The sequence below is a fragment of the Aulonocara stuartgranti genome (genome assembly GCF_965226115.1).
Source record: "Aulonocara stuartgranti genome assembly, chromosome: 15".
In the NCBI taxonomy this organism is placed as follows: domain Eukaryota; kingdom Metazoa; phylum Chordata; class Actinopteri; order Cichliformes; family Cichlidae; genus Aulonocara; species Aulonocara stuartgranti.
This window is the reverse complement of record NC_138951.1, coordinates 33,494,206-33,516,087: the sequence shown is the minus strand read 5'-3', so window position 1 is coordinate 33,516,087 and position 21,882 is coordinate 33,494,206. Positions and strand designations below refer to the sequence as shown.

The 21,882-nt window shown below is 40.0% G+C and overlaps 1 protein-coding gene across 5 annotated transcripts in view; it reads left to right on the top strand.

The window, feature by feature from the left end:
• The window catches only part of ankrd6b (ankyrin repeat domain 6b), a 71,592-nt gene extending 57,528 nt beyond the window's left edge, over positions 1 to 14,064 (top strand). For 3 of the 5 annotated variants that reach the window (XM_082505306.1, XM_082505307.1, XM_082505304.1), the window contains 8 exons: positions 907 to 984; positions 1,336 to 1,440; positions 2,477 to 2,590; positions 3,700 to 3,870; positions 6,213 to 6,365; positions 8,978 to 9,091; positions 11,414 to 11,702; positions 12,681 to 14,064. In XM_082505306.1, the coding sequence (XP_082361432.1) occupies positions 907 to 984; positions 1,336 to 1,440; positions 2,477 to 2,590; positions 3,700 to 3,870; positions 6,213 to 6,365; positions 8,978 to 9,091; positions 11,414 to 11,702; positions 12,681 to 13,258 (1,602 nt within the window). In that variant the 3' untranslated portion in view covers positions 13,259 to 14,064. The remainder of the gene's footprint in view (positions 1 to 906; positions 985 to 1,335; positions 1,441 to 2,476; positions 2,591 to 3,699; positions 3,871 to 6,212; positions 6,366 to 8,977; positions 9,092 to 11,413; positions 11,703 to 12,680) is intronic. The other 2 variants (XM_082505308.1, XM_082505305.1) reach the window with 1 other exon arrangement.
• The last annotated feature ends 7,818 nt before the right edge of the window (positions 14,065 to 21,882 follow it).

The window sequence follows — 21,882 nt, the reverse complement described above, 5'->3', positions numbered from 1 at the left end:
GGGGACTCAACCTCAAGGTCAGAGGTCAAGTTTTCTGAAAATCTTGTGACTGCCATGAGTTGACAACAAGCCAGCATAGAATTTTGAAATTGAAACCATAGGTATGCCTAACAGGAGGCTGTGGATTAGCACTGGCGAGTGCCAGTATTTTTTTAAAGGCAGACATATTGATAATGATGTCAGATCCATATTAAATATGATAAATTCTAACAGGAATTAACATCTATGACTACATCATTTCTCCTTCCACTCACTTGTCAAAATAACTGAAAAAGGAGTTGTCTTAAGAAATTGTAGTGGGTTGACTTGGGATAGGGTCTCACAATGCATCCACTTCCTCCATCAGCTTGCTGCCAGTCCCTGCTTCTTGCTTTTAACTCAAAGCTGTGCTATTCACCATTTCTTTGTAGAAGCAGCAGGTAGCACCTTGAAAAGCATTTGAGCAATTGACCATCAGTAGCTGGAAATTCTCTAATCGCATTACAAGTCATTATACCTTTTTTGGAGATGTCATTTCATATAATGAAATGTTAAATGGACTGATTCTTATATAGCGCTTTTCTACTCTTCTGGAGCACCCATTCATACAAGCACTTGCAGAAGTGCGTACTAACATTCACACATATTCATACTCCAATGGATCATCGGAGAGCAACTTAGGGTTGACCTGCTTTACCGCCTGAGCTACAGCCACCCCGAAATGTGTGAAGGTTCAGATTGTACATTAAAATATCCCATCAATACTAACAGGTTGCTAAGTTCACAGTGATAGAAAATAAGTTAATAATTTGCTTACCACAAGCCAGGGAAAACATCCGGTCTGCATGGAATGGAGAGGAAACTGTGACCAGCTGAAGGTGGACTCATGTTTTGTCTGTCTTGATTTGTATCTCTGGGTGTCTGCAGGCAGGTCTAACAGCTTTGGACCAGGCCAGAGAACACAACAACCCAGAAGTAGCTCTTCTACTGACTAAAGCACCCCAGGTAAACTCTCACTGTGACCAGTACAGGCAGACATAATTTATAACTATAATAAATAGTTTGATTGTTTTCCACGTATATGAAAATGTGATGTGTGATTTTTCTTTCTCGTGGGCTTTTCTAGGTTTATTTGTCATGTTTAGTAACTATAGCTCATATTTTACCAAATTTCACTGCCCAACATATAAGAAAAAAGAATCAGATCACTTAAACTATATTTAACATACTAACAGCTAAAATTGAATTTTTTTTGAAAAGCCAGTAAAAACTGTACTCATCAATACTTATCAATACAATATATACAATATATAATTCACAAATCATACTTGATGAATTGTGTCTTCTTGTGTTCAGGTGCAAAGTTTTGTGCGTGGCAGGAAAGCAAGGAAGAGGAGAGATGAGCTGAAGGCAGAAGGTCGGGCTCAGTCAGTGCCTAGAAATGCGATGCTACCCTGTAAGGTAAATATACTTAAGTGTCAGTGTAGCTGAAACTTACTGAATGTAGACTTCATCACAAAAATAGGAAAATGTGAGCAAAAACTGGAATGAGCAGGAATGTTTTTTTATGGAGGAGGGGAGTCAGGGTTGTTTCCACATATCTCTGGCGTTGGCCACACACAGTACTAGCCCTAAGGATTTTTATATTTTTGTGGGGACAATGCCTTTATCATATCCTTTAGCTAGAGTTAGCAAGAGTGCCAACATCATTGTGTGCCAGGAATTAGTTTCTCCTTCTCTCACCCCTTTTCACTCACCATGTTTTTATACACCACTCTGCATTTAATTAGGAGTTATTATTCATCTCTGGCACACTTCTACAGCATGTCTTTTGTCTTGTCTCCCTCTGCTCACCCCCAGGTGGTCATGACAGATGGCTGCCTGTCGCTGATCCTGGTTCTGCTGGAGGTTTCTTCCTGTTAAAAGGGAGTTTTTCCTTCCCAACTGTCGCCAAAGTGCTTGCTCAAAGACGGATGTCTGATTGTATGGTCTTTACCTTACAATATAAAGCGCCTTGCGGTGACTGTTGTTGTGATTTGGTGCTATAGAAATAAAACTGAATTGACATGAACTGAATTGGCCAAAAGTATGCACTCACCCATCCAAATCACTGAATTCAGGTGTTCCTATCACTTTCATGGCCACAAGTATATACAATTTGACACCAGGGCATGCTTGACTTTTTCTATAAACATTTACGAAAGAATGAGTTGCTCTCAGGACTTTAGTGAATTCCAGTGTGGTACCTTAATAGGATGCCACCTGTGCACAAATCCAGTCGTGAAATGTCCTTGCCACTGAATATTCCACTGAATATAGCAAAGGAAACGATTGGGAACACTGCGATTTTGATAGAATTGTAGACTTGAATTATTGAAAAAAGAAAAGGGAAAAGACAAAAATCCACAATATGTCTCATAATGTCCACTTTAAAATCTTTCATACTGTTTAAATGTTTCTGGAACCTGCTTAGATAAACCTTCCTCTCGTTCTACAGAGTAGTGTATCTGCTGCAGGCGACAGCCAGAGCAGTGACCAAGCTGCCTGCAAACACACTAAGGTAACTGAGTCTAACGCCAGGAGAGGAAAGAACAGGAAGCGGAAAAAAAAGGTAAGACCGTGCATATAAATATGGAATAAACCATGGAATAAAAACCTTTAAAAAAAAAAAAAAAAGCGAAAGTAACCAGTAATGAGGGCTAACCTCAGAAGAAACTATCCCAGGTTTGTCCTGGACTTTGTCCAGCTGGTCACAGGAAGAGTCACCTTTTTAGATCCATTTAAAAACCATTTAAAACCACTGAAAAATTGTCCTCTGGAGAAGAGCAGAGAAGGTTGAAACAGTTTAATGAGTTTCTAGACCCAAGAACAGCACAGCAAAAACCAAGCAAACCTGGGGTGTACAGCCCTGGTGTTGCACAAGCAGCAGACAAAGACAGACAATGACAAAGACAAGGCGTAACAGAAAGATATAGAGAGAAGGGATATTTTGGCATCTTTCGGACACATTTATGGTTAGAGGTAATTCCGATTGCAACTTATTTATGGCCAGCAGGATATTTTTGTAGCCAAAATCAATTACTTGTTACTCATGAATTAATAACTTACGACCACATAGTGTTGGTTAACTATTGCAGTTTTATGGTCACTGCAGAGCAATAGGTCATAAGACTTGATGCATAGTGTTAGCATGAACCATTAATCTTCGAGAGGAATTAATCTAACTATAAATCACGATATATCCATTCAACATATATAATATAGAGTATATAACATAAAATATAGATACAACTTAAGTCAGTGACACACGGTGACACAGATGATTTTCCACCCTGTTGCCTAAACACGCAAACAAAAACATCTTACTGCATTATTTACCAGTTTAACAAAATTAATTGGATCACATCAAAAAATACCTGCCTGTCTGCACTCTATATGGATGTCTTCATCTTTCTATCTTTCTCCTTCCTAGCCAATGGATTGTAAAATATTATTACGTACGTAGTTAGTTAAATATCTACTACTACCACAAGATGGCAGTAATGTAAAGGATGGATGCAAACATGCCAGGAGCTTTTTAGTTTATGTCAGTTTTTACATGCTTGTCCTGAAGAAGTGCCACTGATATAACTAAAAAATGTAGATAAGGCACAATGTACACATTGCACAATATAAAAACCAAAAGCTTAACATATTAATTCCCTACAAATGCCGTTGCAGCCATCTTTGTCTGACCCTCTGCACTGCAGAGAGACCAGGCACTGTGGAACCATTCATAAGAAGAAAGGTAAACTGCGTGGAACCGCCCCTTATGTTTCCATCCCTCCACACAACTTCAAAGCCTATCAGCTGTACACGCTGTACCGAGCAAAAGATGGCAAGATAATGCAGGTAAGTGACTATCATTACCATGTTTTCGCCAACAGTGAGGGTGCCAGTTTGGCACAAGTAAGGTGCTGTTAAATAACAACCAGGCTAGGTAGACACTGAGAAAAGCAAATAATTATTCTTCAGACAGTAAATGCCAGTATCTTGTATCTAGCTTGGTTACTGGTAATTACTAAAGTAGTTCTAACGATAATATTTAACCTCCTAAGACCCTTCCACGACATGCATTTTTAATTTCTCTTTGATATTTGGGCATATTGGGGCCCGATAAATGCAAAAACAAAGAATTACCAGATTTTTTTTACCTTGTTTTTGTTTTTAAGAAAAATGAGAGCCACAAATGAGGATATTCATTTAAAATTTTGATACAACAGTAGCAGTATAATGTCCTCGTAAGTGGATATCAGGCCCATGTAGAGCAAAATTGAGTATTTTGGTCTAAATAACCCAAAATGTGATGTCCACATATGTGGACGGCAGGTCCTAGGAGGTTAAGTCTAGTATCCAGGTACATCACAATATGCTGTGTTTTGCCCCTTGAAATTCTTTACAAAGCATTTACTACAGCCACCTTCAGATGTTGCTTGTTTGTAGGTCTCTGTTGCTTCATTTGTATCCTCAGCAATTAAAAAGCATGTACTGTTAGGTTAGGATGTTGTGACCGAGTTGGCCATTGCAGAATATCAATTTTTTGCTTCCAGAAGCTATTGGTTTGCTTTTGTAGTATGTTTTGGATAGGTTTTCATTCGCACTATGAAGTCTGTGTGATCATTTACACCACATGGCTTAATCTGAGTGGAGAGTATAGTTTTGTACATTTCATCAGCAGCCAGTTTGTTCTTGGCTGTAACTAGTGGTTTGTACCTTGTTGTAAATCCTCTGTATTTACATTCATGGACATGTCTCTGATATCTCCTTGAGTGTGTTCTTGACTTGGCTAGTCAAGTTTCTATTAATCAAGAAAAAAAAGTGATTGTCCATTTTTGTGGGCTTACAGGCTTTTTGTTGCTGCTGAGCTGGCTATTAAATTCCTTCTTTTTAAGAATGTACCATATTGTTGATTTTGCCATTCCATTTTTAATAACTATAGTATGTATTAACATGTTGAAGTTTGTATGGATATATCTTGAAAATATGACCTAGTGTCTCAATGATTTTACCTGTATAAATAAAGATGAAATAAAAAAAAAATAAAATTCCTAAAGTTTTTTTTTCTATCCTTCAGACAGGTTTAGTTTGTTTTTTAAGACTTCTAACTAAACCACTACATTGGACACTGATGTGCCACCCCATACCCTGCCACCCACTGGTGTTACTATCATGTTACTATGATGTGTTTCATTGTAATTATTGTTATTTAACCCTGTCATGCATGAATTATCACAACCTCAATAAGGATTTTCTTCTTAAATATTTTTATTCTTCCTTTCATACCAACAGATAAATAAAAATACTTAAGAAAAATATCCTGATTAAAGTTGACATAACTTATGGATGAACGGGTTAGTAGTGTGTATTAAATCTTGATAAAATAATTAAGAGACACTTATACCACAGTGACCAGAGCGACTAATGAAAATTTAAAGAAAATGTCCATTTGTTTGTCGTAGCAATGCTTCTTGGCATTAAATCCTCTCTGTTGCTCAGCCCACAAATGCATTTTCCTTACAAATGTGACATCATTTAAGAGGAAATGAAAAAGCTTTCCCATTGTATGATTTATTGCTAAGAAACGTTGTTACAAAATACACAAATCAACAAAACTCGTATTTCCCTTTTTTCTGCTGGAATTTCCTTAATTTCCTCTTCTAACATTACACAAACCAAAGGTTATTATCACACTGTTCATAAACTTCTGGATTTTGTCCATTTTCTGTGGCATGCCTATGGTGGAGGTCTGAAGAAAATTGTGAATTCTGCTTTTGATTCATGCAAGGAGCTTCAGTCTACTACTCTACTACTTTCCTCTGGTGTATTTTTTCTATTTATAATAACCCTGGGTCTATGCTGAGTGTGCGCAGCTGATGGGCGCTGTGTAAAACGCCTGAATGTGGTAATGTACTACATTTTACAGGCAACCCTCCACCTCTGCCCTTCAACCTACCTGTAGACTGTAGAATGTAATGATGGGCTAAAACCCTTCATGTTTAATGTGACCATTGAGGCATATCAGGCAACAGTACCAAGCACTCACTATTTATCTGTTTTAAAGGTAAAGAGTTAATTACATCACATGTGAGTGCTCAGAATGTTTTCATTTATTCCTAATGAACATCCTTGTTTCTGTCATTTTTCCACTACAATACCTTAATGATTTAAATATGGATTGCTGGTTTGTGTTACAGGCTCCTCTGAATGGCTGCCGCTGTGAGCCTCTCATAAATAAACTGGAAAACCAGCTGGAAGCTACCAAGGAGGAAATGAAAACTGAGATCCACATCATTCAAGACCAACTGAACAGCAAGATGGGCCAGCTCGACCGCAAGAACAAACACCAGGTAGCATATACAGTTGCTCATTGCAACTGATCCACAAAAGAAAGTAAGCACTCACATAACATTAACTGCAGTTGGTGCTATTCACGAGGTTAACAGCATTTCAGAGGCCTCCCTACCTCTCAACTCTGCCGCCCTATTTTTTCCCTTCCTTCATGAGTGGTCTTTCTGTGTGGAATTTGTGTGGGTTCTCTCTTCTTCTCACAAGTGAGGTTAATTGATGATTCTAAATTGCCCATAGGTGTAAATGTGAGTGTGACTGTTTGTCTGTCTCTATGTGTCAGACTGGCGATCTGTCCAGGGTGTACGCTGCCCCTCACTGCTGCGTACACCAGCGTACACCCTGGACATGACTGAGGCCATTTCTGATAAGGTCTCATGAAGTGTAGATAGATCAACTGAACGGCCAGATTAATTCCTTAAGGACTAAGGCTTTTTAGATACTGTTCATCTACCGTCTAGGTTTTTTTTAGGCCTGCCTTTTGGCTTCATCTTTTGGTTTCCACTTTTCCAAGTTTTCTTACATTTTCAAGGGCGTACTGCACACCAAGTCGTGATATGCCAAGTTTTCTGCTAATGAGTCTTTGGGAATCCCCTTGTTGACAGATTGTTGAAATGGAAGCAAGTTATAGTGCATCCAAAAAAAGTATTTACAGCACATCACTTGTTCCATATATTAAAATCTTACAGCCTAATTCCATAATGGATTAACTTCATTTTCACTTTCACCTCATTCTAGATACAATACCCCCATAATGACAAAGTGAAAAAAGTTGTTTGAAATTCCTTAAAAAATGTATACAAATCCAAAATATACCACACACATAAGTATATAAACATTCACGGACTTTGCTACTCAAAATTTGAGCTCAGGTGAATCCTGTTTCTACCAATCATCTGTCAGATGTTTCTACAACTTAGAGTCCTGCTGTTGTAAATTGGCTAGGCTATTGTAATTCATTGTTATAATTATTATCAGGCTGTCCTACTCCCTGAAAAGCCTTCAGTTGATTCAGAATGCCGCATAGAGAGAGAAATGTCTTCCTTCTCTCTTCCCAACGGTCAAGATGGCCGCCCTCCATGAGCCTGGTTCTGCCGGAGGTTTCTTCCTGTTAAAAAGGAGTTTTTCCTTCCCACTGTCGCCAAAGTGCTTGCTCATAGGGGGTCAATTGATTGTTGCGGGTTCTCTGCCTGTTTGTTTTTTTATTGCAGGGTTTACCTTACAACGTAAAGCTCACTGAGGGAACTGTTCTTCTGATTTGGTGCTATACAAATAAAATTGAATTGAATTGCAAAGATGGGAAAATGGCTGTGCACTGATGCTCCCCATCCAACACGATGGTGCTTGGAAGGTTCTGCAAAAGGAAACTGTCCAAAAATAGGTGTACCAAGTTTGTAGCGTCATACTCAAGACTTAAGGCTGTAATTGCTGCCAAAGATGCTTCACTAAAATAACAAGGCTACATGTACATGTTATATATAAATTTTTATATAAATGTTTTATTTTTAATAAACTTAAAAGAATTTCTAGCAAACTTTTTTTTACAATTTGTCATTATAAGGTATTATGTCTAGAATTTTGATGTGAAAAATTAATGTCATTCATTTTTGAATATGACAAAATGTTGAACAAGTGAAGCGCTGTGAATACTTTCCGGATGCACCTTAGTTACTCCTATTAGTGTGAGTAATTATTTTTATGTGTTATGTGTGTGTGTTGTCTGCAGAAGTAGCAAAAGTACAGAATTTACTTATCTAAGTAGAAGTAAAGAGGTTGAAAGCTACTCCAGTAAGATTGAAGTACTGAAGCAACTTTTTTTACTCAAGTCAAAGTGAAAAAGTGCAGGCTCTGGAATGTACTCCAAGTAAGAAAGTAAAAAGTAGCTCCTTGAAGGACAATTCTACCAACTATTTTTGTACAAAGGTAACTGAACCTTGCGCTATATTCATATAATAATAAAATAATATTAGTACATGAGAATAAAAAATTCAGAATTGGTTTTAGTTACAAAGAAGGAAATGATTTCTCTTTTGGCATATAAACACGGTGTGGTAAGAGGATGCATGTGGTCAGACTGAAAAACACACAAACAGGGAAGAGTGGATTGGTACAAAACAAAATATGGACAGATGGTAATGAACAGATTGCACCATCGTGCAATAAAGAGAATGTATGTTCGATCACAAAACAGCCGATCAATTTGTTTCACCAAGTTTGTTTCTACACGAGTCATTTTGTAGAGGGTATGGCAGCATTGACAGTTTGTCTTAAAACAGTAACTGTAATGTGCACATTTTGGCTTTTTATTATGACTGTTTTCTTGAAATAAAACTTTATTCTCAATTTTTTTTCTTAATGTGGCCCTAATACACCTTTGTAAAACTGTGACAGAACAGAATAAACAGAACAAGGATGTCTGTCTATTCTTGGGTTTTTAGTGAAGCCTAAACTTGAATGCATTTGTAGAATGAAGGTGAATAAAGCTCTGCCTTTAGCCTGTGTGACAGCAGGGTTTGAATGCAGACATGCAGTAAAATGATAGGAAGCACAGTAGATAAATCCTTTATCTTTTTAACGGTGTCAGCCCTGTTTTCACGTTGTTGTCTGTGATTAGATCTGGGCTCTTGACAAGATGACAGTGGAGAGAGCGTCAGCAGAGAGAAGCAGCTGTCTGAAGAGGATCGAGCAACGGGCCCTGCAGGAACGACGTGAAGCAGAAAAGAGACAGGTAACACTGTCAGGATACCTCTGACTGTGGAACTCTGACTGCTCTGTGTATGAAGCCATCACAGAATGATGTTTGTTGTGTGTGAAGTTTGTTCATGAAGAAAAAGGAAATTTAACATATTTGACCTTTTACTGTAATCTCCAGATCAAACAAAGGCAATAGAAAATGTTAACCGGGGTCTGCATGACATTGGGACACAACAAGCTATCGAAATTGGGCATCATCATTGAGTGCTGTGATAAAGTGTTTGCCCCCATCCTAATTTCCTATTTTTTTGTATGTTTGTCATACTTAAATGTTTTAGATTAACAAAAAATCTAAATATTAAGCAAAGATAACACAAGTACACACAAAATGCAGTTTCTAAATGAAGGTGTTTATAATTAAGAAGATAAATTAACTGTGGTGTATCACATCTTTGAAATGCTGAGTTCAATTTCTCTAGTCACACCCAGGCCTGATTACTACACGCCTGTTCGGAATCACTTAAATAGGACCTGCCTGACAAAGGGAAGTAGACCAAAAGATCCTCAAAAGCCAGACATCATGCTGCGATCGAAATTCAGGAAAAAATGACAAACAAAGTAATTGAGATCTCTCAGTCCGGAAAGGTTATAGCAGCAACAACTCATCCAACAGGTCTCAAAAGACTCCAGAATAACATCTAAAGATTGCAGGCCTCACTTGCCTCAATGAACACTGACCTTAGTCAGTGTTCATTTCTCCACCATAAGAAAGAGACTGAGCAAAAATGGCCTGTATGGCAGGCTAAGAGTTCCAAGACGAAAACCACTGCTGAGCAAAAAGAAAATAAAGGTTCATTTCAGTTTTGCCAGAAAACATCTTGATGATCCCCAAGACTTTTGGGAAAATACTCTGTGGACGGACGAGATAAAAGCTGAACCTTTTGGAAGGTGTGTGTCCCATTACAGCTAACGTAAAAGTAACAGAAAAGGAGTACCAGCAAAACCAGGCTGAGGGAGGGGCATTCATCTGCTGTGACTAATTGAGGGTGAGAAGAGGACAAAAGACATGCTGTGCAAGAAAGCCAGAGAATAATAACTAATTATTAAGTGCAAAGTGGTGTAAACACACAGGTAAGTGAAGAAGCACCCAGTGCATCATGGGAAACTGTAGCAGCCTACACCTATTGCAGCATAACTAAGGGAGGATTCAAGGTCACCTGATCCAGCCCCAACTTTATGCTTTCCTCAAAAAGGAAAGTTTAAACCTATTGTTAGGCTTCCACAAAAGAGGGGCTCTGCCTCCCATTCTACTTTTAAATATCCTAGATACCCCAAGTAAACCAGCGTCTGGGAGTGAAGTGCTCTATTGGAATGTTTCACAGGGTAACCAATGCCCTCATGGCAATTGTTATAGTTTTATTACATCTAGCCAACAAAATAGAATTGTTGTTTTAATTGTGAATGTGAAGCTATTGGTGCTGTGGCCCATTCCTTTAAGTCATAAGTATGTGAAGTAGAATAGATGTTACTGTAATTTTTCTAAGCATTTCTTAAGTCGTCATGATTTTCATACTAATAATTACACAGTGGGCCCAAACATTCAATTGAATTAAATTGAAATAACAGTATTGCAAATGCTCACAATTATAGATCACATTCTATGAACCTATAAACTGGATGTGGATGCTGTTGAAGGCAGAGGAATATCTTGCCGTGTAATTACATTAGCACATTCCACCCAGAGTCATTTCACTGCCTCATTCGCACTCAGCTGGCTGTGGAACCCCAGAACATTAAACTAGTCAGATGTTCTCGATATATTACGTATAAAATTTTGTCAACTGCATCATGTTCACACGAGCTGAATCTAGAGACGGTCTATCCAAAGAGATTCCAGGACTTCTCTTATAGCTTGATGCTGTACAAAGAGGCACTGTAATATTAATAGGGTGCAATTCTGTCTGGTCTCTACTTCTTTTAGTAATATATGCTTCAGTATGTCTATTGACTCCTGCAGCTAGCATTATCATTCTTTTTCTGTACTGGTCCACAGTATGCTGAAGTGCCCGTATATCTGCAAGCAGGGGACCTGATCAGTTGACCTGTGCACAATTAATTAAACTGAACTGTACACAACTTTTCAATCTCAGTAGGTGATCTTATACGGGACTAATGTGCTGGATTAGGTGGATGTCAGGATATAATGATGAATAGATGAACTCCATTAAAGATTACATCATTGTTTTCTTTTAATCTACTTTTAGGACAGTGTATGCATTAAATGAATGGGAACTGATCTAATGAGCTCTTCTGTCATTAATAGAACTCTTGTGTGTGGTTCATTGTGTCCCCTAAGCAGACAGCTCTGGCCAGTGAACTGAAGAGCTGGTGTCTGTCCAAACTGCAGAACATGGAGGGCCGTGTCACAGGAGAGCCCAGCAGCACCAAGTTACAGCACTCCTCTACTGTGGCCGAAGCTAATGTAGCACCCTTCGCTGTGGTGCCCATTGGACAAGGGGGCAGCTCCCAGTGCCTTGAGCACCACAGTGACCCTCCACTCCTGGAGTTCAGCCGGGAAGAGTCTAGTGTGGCAGAGGGTGGCACAGCCAGTCACTACTTTGTTGTTCATGTGGAGAGCTCTCCAGGTAACAAATCAGCATAAACAAAGATGCTTTGTTTTGTTTCAGAAAAAAAAGAAGAAGCTTCAAATCAAATTTAAAACAGCGACCCTGTAAATTAATAAAATGAATCCAATGAAACCTCATTTTCCTGTTCTGAGCTGATAGGAGTGATAACTGGTGTGGTCTTCTGCTGTAGTTCAGCTGCTTCAAGGTTCCACATGTTATGTGTACACTGTTCAGTAATGCTCTTCTGAATACCTTGGTTTTAATGAGTTACTGTTTCAGGAACTCAGTTTGCCCATTCTCAACTAGGCATTCGTGCCTAGAGAACTGCTCACAAAATTGTTTTCCACATTTTTCTGTGTATCGTTGTGTGGGAAAATCCCAGTAACCCAGCAGTTTCTGAAAAATTCAGAACAGCTGGTCATCAAAGTCTGTCTTGATAATGTCTAAATGCTAAGTGGCCAGTGATATGCAAAAGAAAACAGCAAGTATCTTCAGTATACATAAACAAATAATAAAAAATGAACAATTATATAATTCCTACCCATTCCCACCCAAATTTGGCATCAGTTCTGGAATCTGAAAAAACAGGAATTCTATACAGCATTTATAGGTCTATTCACACCATGAAAATACAACAGAGAAAATGCTACATGCTATTCGTGACTGCAGATTTGCATTGCATGCTAATTATCAGGCTGCCTAGTGGGTTCTATTCTAATCTTATTTATACAGCAACAGACAGGCTTCAGGGGTCTGTACCTTTGCATTGTAAGGTACAGACCCTAGAATAATACAGAGAAAACCCCCAATCAGACACTCGCTCATGAGTAAGCAGGATGAAAATCTTTGGAAGAACCAGGCTCGGGGAACGCCAACAGGATTAAAAAAAACACACACACATGATTTTTAGGGCCAAATACAGTTGTATCTGAATTTAGAAGCACAGCAGGGTACCGTGAAGCTTAATGTTGGCTGAACCTCTTGTGAATTGTACAGATGGTGATAAGGATCAGAATACTGAGGATGACTCTCCCACAGCAGCCAAGAACCCCCCATCATCTGTTCAGGTGGTTCGGCCAAAGGAGCGCTCTGTGACCTCTGCTGACACCAAGAGGAAGAACCAGGAGCTGAATGATGTGGACATAATGAGGAGTGGGGCCAGGAGCCAAAGATCCAGCAGCTTCTCTCCAGCCACGGAGCGGCGCTGCAGCAGCAGAAATGACATAGGGATCAGAGAGAAGGAAGGACACTGTGATACAGGGAAGCACCAGAAGAAATATTTTCAGGGTAGGACTAAATTGAGAGGGGACATAAAGGTCAGGCCTCCAGAGGTCTTTGGAGGCCAGCCTACGTTTACTCAGGAGAGGGACAACATGCATGCCATTGAGGTGACCCAGTATTTCTTTGAGACGGTCTCGACTCAGATGGAGCGCTGGTATGAGAGGAAGGTGCAGGAGGCTCAATGGCAGGCAGATCAGAAGGCTCAGACAGAGAAAGATGCTCTGATTAATAGGATTGCCTACCTGGAGGATGAGCTACGTATGCTGAGAATGCATCGGGACGAGGACTGTTAAGATACAATCCATTTGCTGGAGAAAAAAACTGCTGAGATCTGTCCAGCATTGACCAAACATCATATAAATGTGATTCCTCTTGAGGACCAGTATACAAAACTGCAGAACCTCAGAACCACAGTCTTAGAGCAAAGTGCTCCATTGGGGTGGTGTGGTAGTATGAAGTTTTTAAGATAAGATGCAGCCTGATTATAGAAGACTTTATGAGGCAAAGGGTTTTAAATTTGATTCTGGATTTGCCAATGAAGCCAATGAATGGAAGCCAGTACAGTAGAAATATGCTCTCTCCTTCTAGTTCCTGTCTGAAGTTTTTTCGGACACCCTGATAATAATGAATTACAGTAGTCCAGCCTAAATGTAATACATGCATGAACTAGTTTTTCAGCTTCGTTCTGAGACAGGATGTTTCTAATTTTGGAGATATTGTGTAAATAGAAGAAAACAGTCATACATGTATGTTTAATTGTGGTGGAGGTGTGGTCCCTGGCTCAGCTGCAGGGGAGGGGTGGCGCAGCGAGTTCAAGGGGCAGTGCCAGGCAGGTGAGTGGACAGGTAGTCGTGTGGCACTGATGAGCTCTCTACTGTTGTCAGTGATGCTGGAGTGGAGAGGAGGAAAGGCTTTAGAAGGTGTGCGCAACGCCGGGAGAGAGCTGTAGTGAGAAGTGTGTGTGCCAAACCTTAAAAGTACACTGCTGTGTGTCGAGAAGTAAAAAGAAACGTTTCGTACACTGTTTGTGTGGGTCCGGTCCTTGTACAGTGGTGCTGAAACCCAGTGGAGTATGTCCGAGCCTCAGGCCGCGCCACAGAAGCAGATGGAGCAGTTGTGGGAATAGCTGGACCGGCAGATGGGGGACCTGGAGCAGCTGGTTGCGGTTGCCGCGCCGTGGGGCATTGTTGGAGGCAGAATGGATGGAAGTGAGATGTGTTCATGGTGATATTCACAAGTATCCTATTGTGCCACTGATATTAAAATACAAGGACAAAACACATAGGATTAAGGGTGCGGTTTGCTCGTGCCTGTCGCTCCCCCTAATTCTGGGTAAGAATTGGCCAGTCTAATAAACTGTTGTGGCAGTATGCAGGGATGCGATTACAACCATTAATAGCCTCACTAGAAGGTCCCGCCAGCTTGGGAGGTTCACTTTATGGGAGATTTTCCACTGGAGCAGTCTTGTGATAACATTCTAGGCTCAGCCAAGTGATAGAAATTGATTATCACGTGGTGCGCCCTGAAGCCGTGCAGACCTCCCGACTATGTGTTATTAAAAGATTTATCGAGTGAGTCGTGACACTCACGAGAGGAGGAAAGGCTTTAGAAGGTGTGCGCAACGCCAGGAGACACCTCCAGTGAGAATCGTGTGTGCCAAACCTTAAAAGTACACTGCTGTGTCGAGAAATAAAAAGAAACGTTTCGTACACTGTGTGTCTGGGTCCAGTCCTTCTACATTAATGTACGCTTTGAAGGACATATCCTGTTCAAAAAGTATTCCTCAAAATGTTACTGGAGGCCAAGGTAGTGTCATCCAGAGTAGCCATCTGGTTAGAGACCATATTTTGACGATTTTTTTATAACCTCAGTTTTCTCTGAATTTAGAAGCAGAAAATTTGAGGTCATCCGGGTCGTTTTGTCTTTAAGACATTCCTGCAGTTTAACTAATAAGTGTGTGTTATCTGGCTTCATCGGTATGTAAAGTTGGGTGTCATCTGCATAAAAGTGAAAATGTATGCTTTGCTTTCTAATAATACTGCTACGGAACCCTGTAGAACTCCATAACTAACGAGAGCACTACCTTTAATACCTACAGCATGCTCTAATCACTGTAATAAAATATTATGGTCAACAGTATTGAGTAAGATAAAGATCTGTAAATTTCTCTTACTTTACTCACATTTCACAGAATGTATTTTTAGTAATAAGTCTGATATGAATTATTGTGGATATGGGCAAGTGTACGATAATGGGGAATTTAATTTTTACTTTACAATCCTGTTTTAGTGTAATATTTATTGTGAAGTAGTACTTTCTTGCTTATTTCATTTTTATGTACTGTTCTTTTAATACACTGTAATTGCACACAGGGGGAGCAGTCAGGCTTCTGCACTGTGGATAGTGGAGGCTTTAACTAGCTGTGGAATCAAACAGTTTTCTTACCGTGTCGGGCAGTGTACAGGGACATTCAGGCTGATTCTTGTGAATTCAAGACTGTGGAAACATATGTTTTCAGAGGGTTTTCCCAGCAAGTGATCTAGTGGATTTTTAGTGTCTCCTCTCTCTGCTTCTCTTCCCCTCTGTTTTTCTTTCCCTCTCTTTTTCACAGTTTCTCTTGTCTTTCTCTTTCCTATCCCCCGGTCCTGTTGTTCCATTTGTAATAACTTAAAAGTAAAATAAACTAGAAAAAGTTGCATTTCCTGCGAAAATGCAGTGTGAATGCCGTGTAGTGGAATCTGAAAACAGCAGAAGGAGAACTCCGCTGAAAACACTGTGTAGAAGCTGAACTCTGCTTTATTTGAAAGACACCACAGAAGAGTGTCAAGAAAGCAGGGAGAGTTCAAGGATGGAAGACGTGCAGCAAGCACCACAGGTAGGATCTGAACCAGCGCCAACTGGTCTCAAGGCAGCTGCTCATTTCACTGAGCCAAACTTGTTCTCAGGTGACTGAAAAGATATGAAACTGAAAATTGTCCTGAAAAGAGGTGAAGATGCTGAAAATTCTGTTGAAAAGTGTCACGGACCGCCGGGGCAGACCGTGTGGAGTGAGTGGAGGACCCAAGAGCAAACAGAGGTGAGGACACAAAACCGGACTTAACAGAAGGCGAGCCTTTATTTAGGGCCGAAAACATAAGGAACAAGGCAGCAAAGGAACTGAGGGAAAACCTGAACATAGACTGGGAAAACTATGGCTAAACAAGGTACAAACTAGGACTAGTTGAGGCTGGGGAACTATGACAAGGGGTAGGGGAGATAACACAGACGACGCGACACAGACTACATGAAACACAGAGACTAAATACACAAGAGGGATGATCAGGGGAAGTGGCCACACATGGGAACACAGCTGACACAGATAAACATAACAAGACATGGCAGGAGTAAACAACACTGACGGGAGACTGTCAAAGTAAAACAGGAAGTACACAGAGGTGCAAACAGGAGGAGAGAGAGAGAGCACGGGCATAGTGGGCTGGGGAAACATGGAATAAAACATAAGGAGAGACGAGGGCTCACAGATACACAGAGGGGCACACAGGGGGCAAAAGCCACGAATGGAAAACACTAAGGGAACAACACAAGAGGGCAACTCAGAAAACATGGCCTAAAATAAGGAACGAAATACAAAAATACAAAGAACTAAGAATACTGGGCCCACATGGCCCAGGACCATGACAAAAAGAGCAGAAGAGCCTGAGATTTGTGCTGATAAGAGGTGAAAAAGCTAAAAATTCTGCTCAAAAGAGGTGAACATTTTGAACTTTCTGCTGAAAAGAGATGGAGAAACAGAAAATTGTGCAGAAAAGGGGTAAAGAAACTGAAAACTGTTGAAAAGAGCAGAAGAGGCTGAGATTTGTGATGAAAACAGGTGAAAGAGCTTAACTTTCTGCTAAAAAGAGTTGAAAAAAATGAAAATTCTGCTGAAAACAGGCCAAGAAACTAGAAATTCTGCTGAAAAGACGTGAATTAGCAGAATTTCTGCTGAAAAGGGGTAAAGAAGCTGAAGTTTGCAGTGAAAACAGCGAAAGAAGCTGGAATTTGTGCTGAAAAGTATTGAAAAATGGAAAATTCTGCTGAAAAGAGGTGAAAAAGCTGAAATTTGTGTTGAAAAGAGTTAAAAAAAAAAAGTTGAACTGTTTACTGAAATTTTTTTTTGTCATAAGTGGGATTTGCCAAAAAATGGCATAAAAAGCTTAATATCTCAAAAAGTATGAAAGGTATGAGCACCAAAAGATATAGCTGGCATTAGCATAGGGAGCAGAACAGATTAAAGTTTAAATGGTGGAAATCGGCTGAAAACTGAGCGAGTAGTTAACCAGCAAAGGTCGGAGCAACTAGAATAAGGTAGAATAAAGTTTAAAGAGAAACAGGATCTCTTGAGGCATTCACACAATAAACAGGAGACAGTTTTTGGTTGTATGAGTCTCAAACATACTGGTGCTAGTCCGAGTACATATACTGGGTAAGTGACCTGGAAACTTACTGGAAGGTGACTCTAACGCATGATAGGTGGAGCAACATGTGAAACCACAGCCCCTAAATCAGGGGTAGGCAACTCCAGGCCTCGAGTGCCGGTGTCCTGCAGGTTTTAGATCGCACCCTGGGTTAACACACCTGAATCAAATGATTAGTTCATTACCAGGCCTCTGGAGAACTTCAAGAAATGCTGAGGAGTCATTTAGCCCATTAAATCAGCTGTGATGGATCATGGACACATCTAAAACCTCCAGGACACCAACACTCGAGGCCTGGAGTTGCCTACCCCTGCCCTAAATGTTTGTTTACACTGTCTTCTTGAAATATCTACTTGTGTAATTGTGTCTTAAATTATCTGTGTCTTTAAAACAGATAAACGTATGCTTTTATATGAAATTTTCAGACGACTAAAAAGGACGATAACTAAAAGGTGTTTCTTGTAATTCTGTCAGTCTGTAGTCTGTGATAAATGTCTTATAAAAATAATTTATGTGCCACAGCTGTGGCTGTCAAAAATTATCTTAAATAAATACAATGAACTTTGCAAATTCTTCTTTAAGCTGACTGTCCAGAGATAAGCTATCAAACCTGTGATAGATCAATATGCCAGATCTGCAAGTTTTTTTAACTGAAGGAAAAAAAGTGTGTGACTGAGGAAACTTACAGTTTTGCAAAACACCCCAAAAACACATTTTCAAGAAAATGATAAAAGGAATCTTGAGTCTATGTAAACCTGTTTAGAGCAGATGGTTTACTTTATTTTTACAAACATATAAACTTCATAGAAAAAGTAAGGAAACTTATATTTGGGCAATCAGTTCTTTGCTGTCGCACTTCTTCTTGGCAAAAAAACTTGTGCTATTGGAAAGTGTTAGGTCTGCGCTTCCACAGGCCCCGCTGGTTTAGAGACTTATTCCCGTTAACGAAGCAAGACGAACAGCTCAACCGGTTTTTCACATGCTAGCAAAGGAAGGATCTCAGAGCAGCCCTTCTGTCCTCGGTGTCAGACCACTTCAAAGAACAATCAGCCTTTTATTTCTGTGACACACAATTTACACAAACACCCATTATAAAAATAAAAAAAACCCTATGGTTATAAAACACACACTGTGTGTGTGTGTGTGTGTGTGTGTGTGTGGGGGGGGGGGGGGGTGCATTTGTGTGACCTCCTGTTCACCAAAAGGGTCATGAAAGCAGAAAATTTACTAAACAAGAAAACAGAACCTTCACCTGGGATGTGCCTTTAATAAAACACTACAGCCTCCCCCACCTTTCAACAGGCTGGGGAGGGGGTCAGAAACAAAGGAATGTCTTTGATCATACAGTTTGAACTAAGACTTACAGATTTAAGTACAAGAATGGCAACATTTAACAATTTGACTCTAACAGAAAGTCTGTTTATTTGCCCTTAAATGGGGCCATGTTTGTAAGGAAAATGTATTCATGCGTTGAGCAGCATAGGTGAGTATGTGGATTATGCCCATAAAAAATTTATCAGATTTTCTTTGCCAGTGCTAAACAGCTTATTCTGCTATTGACTCTTGTTTTTAGCTTCAGGTACCCCAGGTGCTTACAATCCAGTGCCTGATTGGTGCCTACTTAGTATCTCCTGTGAGCACGGACCCTGGTGCAGCGATCACATGCTCCAAGCACGCTACATTTAACTGATGTGGATAGAGCCCGTGCCATAGGGCAACTTCAAACTTGGCATCACAAGAAGACAGTTTCTGCTCACTGACTGCATTTAGAAACCATAAGCGGTCTGCTACAGATTTGCAGTCAAAGTTTGCAGGATGATTTTGCCAATGGTGCTCTGTCCAGACAGTCCATCAAGCCCATAAGCACCGACGTCAGCGACAGGTGCACTAAGCATGAGCGTGAGGAGAAATTTTAGCAATGAATACAGATTCTGCCTTTAGCAGCTGGATTGTAGTGTCAAAGTGTGGAGAAGACACAGAAAAGCTCTGAGCACAGATCCATCGAGGCTGGGGTCTATCACACCAGGCAAGACCCCAGGTGCAGGCTGTGTAAAGATGCCCCTGAGAAAATCCAGCACGTAAAGGTTGGGTGAAAGATGCTAGCAGGCAGGAAACTCCACAACCAAGTGGCCGGCCTAATATACAAGAACATCTGTGCTGAGTATGGCCTGGAAGTCGGTAACCGCAAGGGTGTATGCTTGGTGGAACACTCCATATCCCACAATTCATAGCACGCCTCTACCGAGTCAAACAATGGCAGCTGCCACTTCGTTTAATATATTCCTCTTATTCGTGTTTCTAGGTCACAAAATAAACTTTTAAGATATTTTCAGGCGAGAATGTAGGTGTGTAAACGTCAAAAATCTGCTCGTTTTGTCAAAACATCCCATATTAGCAACAGTTTTCTCACGATGTTGCTGCTAGCCGGCTACCACCGTGAGGTGGACCCACCTCAGCGGCATCTGCAATCACGCCTCTCAGGCGTAAAGTCTGTGCTCTCTCGGCTGGTTTTTTTTTTTTTGTATGTGTCGGGCTGTGAGATGAAAAGCTACAGCCAGCTGTGTGGGTACAGCAACTATGTGTGAAAAGTGGTCCATAACGTAATGCTTCAAAGCGTGTTCATGCAAACATTGTCGGGTCTGCTCATGGACCTCTGCGCACAGCGTCTGCAAATCGGGGCTGTACGAAGTCACCTCATCTTTACACAAAACTGTAAGCTGTCATCTGTGAGGCGCGAGCGGTGTTTGTTTTTACCATAGTTCATGGTGGAGAATGGCTGCTCTGCTGAGTTTTGCTCTCTGTAGCCGTTTGAATGGCAAACTACACTGATTAGCGGCGGCATAGGCACACTTAAAATTTCTTCTGAAATTTTCGCTTTCTAGTTAGTTTTAATCTTTTAACTTTATGCATCAAGCAAAAATTTAATTATATGCAACATTCTCTGACTGGAAGAAATTTGTTTAAACCTATTTTCTGCACATTCCAGCACATAAAATAAAAATAGTTTTTTGTGTTTACACTCAGTCTTTCAAATAAATGCATGTAAAACACAGCAGAAAATAAATAAAATCAAACACTCAGCGGTCCTGTTTTACCCTGCTTAACAGGAGTGGGGCAGGCGGAGGTTTGCCCTGGTGCAGGTGTGCCGCATGTCAGTGGAAGAATCTTGGAGTTTCTCTGTGAATTTCGCATTCCCGTGGCTGCGTACCCGGTGCTTGCTTGGAAGTTTAGGCGTTTTTCCGCTGTAAAAAGAAGTTTTCTTCCCACACAGTGTACAGCAGATGCTAATGTTTTTGTCACTTTTTACAGAATCAAACTCAAAGTAAGGTCAGTACTTCCACGCTCTAAACGCTGCACGGTCATACTCTCTCCCGCACTCGTTATATTATCCATTTTTGATCTGCTCACAGCTGTTGCCACGAACGCCGCACTCGCTTACATCATTGTAACGAGACACTCGCGCAAACGAAATCACGGCGGATTAGTACCACAGTACTGCAGCGTGCTTACAGGACAGTAACAGTAATCTAATTACCTTTTTTGCAATAGTAATCCCTTACTTTACTCGTTACTTGAAAAAAGTAATCAGACTATGCGGTGTTCCCCATCTCTGGTCCACATACAGAAAGTATCATAGAAAGATTTAAGGTATCGTACCACATTTGACCTCTGACCTCTTGTTCATGGTTAATAGATTAAAAGTCAAAGTGAAAGACAAATTTGAAACTTTGTTACTTACTACTGTTGTTTGGAATAGATAGGAATATAGGGAATTATATATTTATTTAAAGACATTTATTTAAAGATATTTAAAGACAGCGTTGTCAAGAGAAAGAGAATGACCTGCCTAGTTAATAGGAAATTTACTTTACTATAATATATAATAAGCTCAAGTTATTCATGTACTTTATTATTAAACATTTAAACAATGAAATGAATGTTACACATGTAGTATATCTGCATATCTGTATAAATGAAAAAGAATGTCAAGTATAGTAAAGTGGATTTCATCAGGACAAAATAAAAGCCCTTGCTCTTGTTTTTATTTCAATACAAATTTCTTTAAGGAAAAACAAAGGAAATAAATAAATACAAAACATCACACTGTCGCCCTTTAATTATTTTTAAAAACCTGACATCTGTGCAGACCACAACTAGACAGATAAGCACATTGGATTCAGATTTGATTTAAACTAACATCAGTCAGTCTCTAGAAGTCTAAAAAGTCTGTTTCTACCATTAAACATCCAATATACTCAACTTCCTAGATAGTTTTGACTTCACGTGTGAAAATAGGAACGATTTTTGTGGTGTTTTGTACCACGACATGAGCTCAGATATTACCCTGCATAGCATTCAGCCCATGTTTAAACAAAATGTGGGATTTTCTGCTATTTGTAGCTCTGCTCTAAAAGTAGTACATACCTGGGCCCGCCTACTATCCTTGAAAACGTAAAATG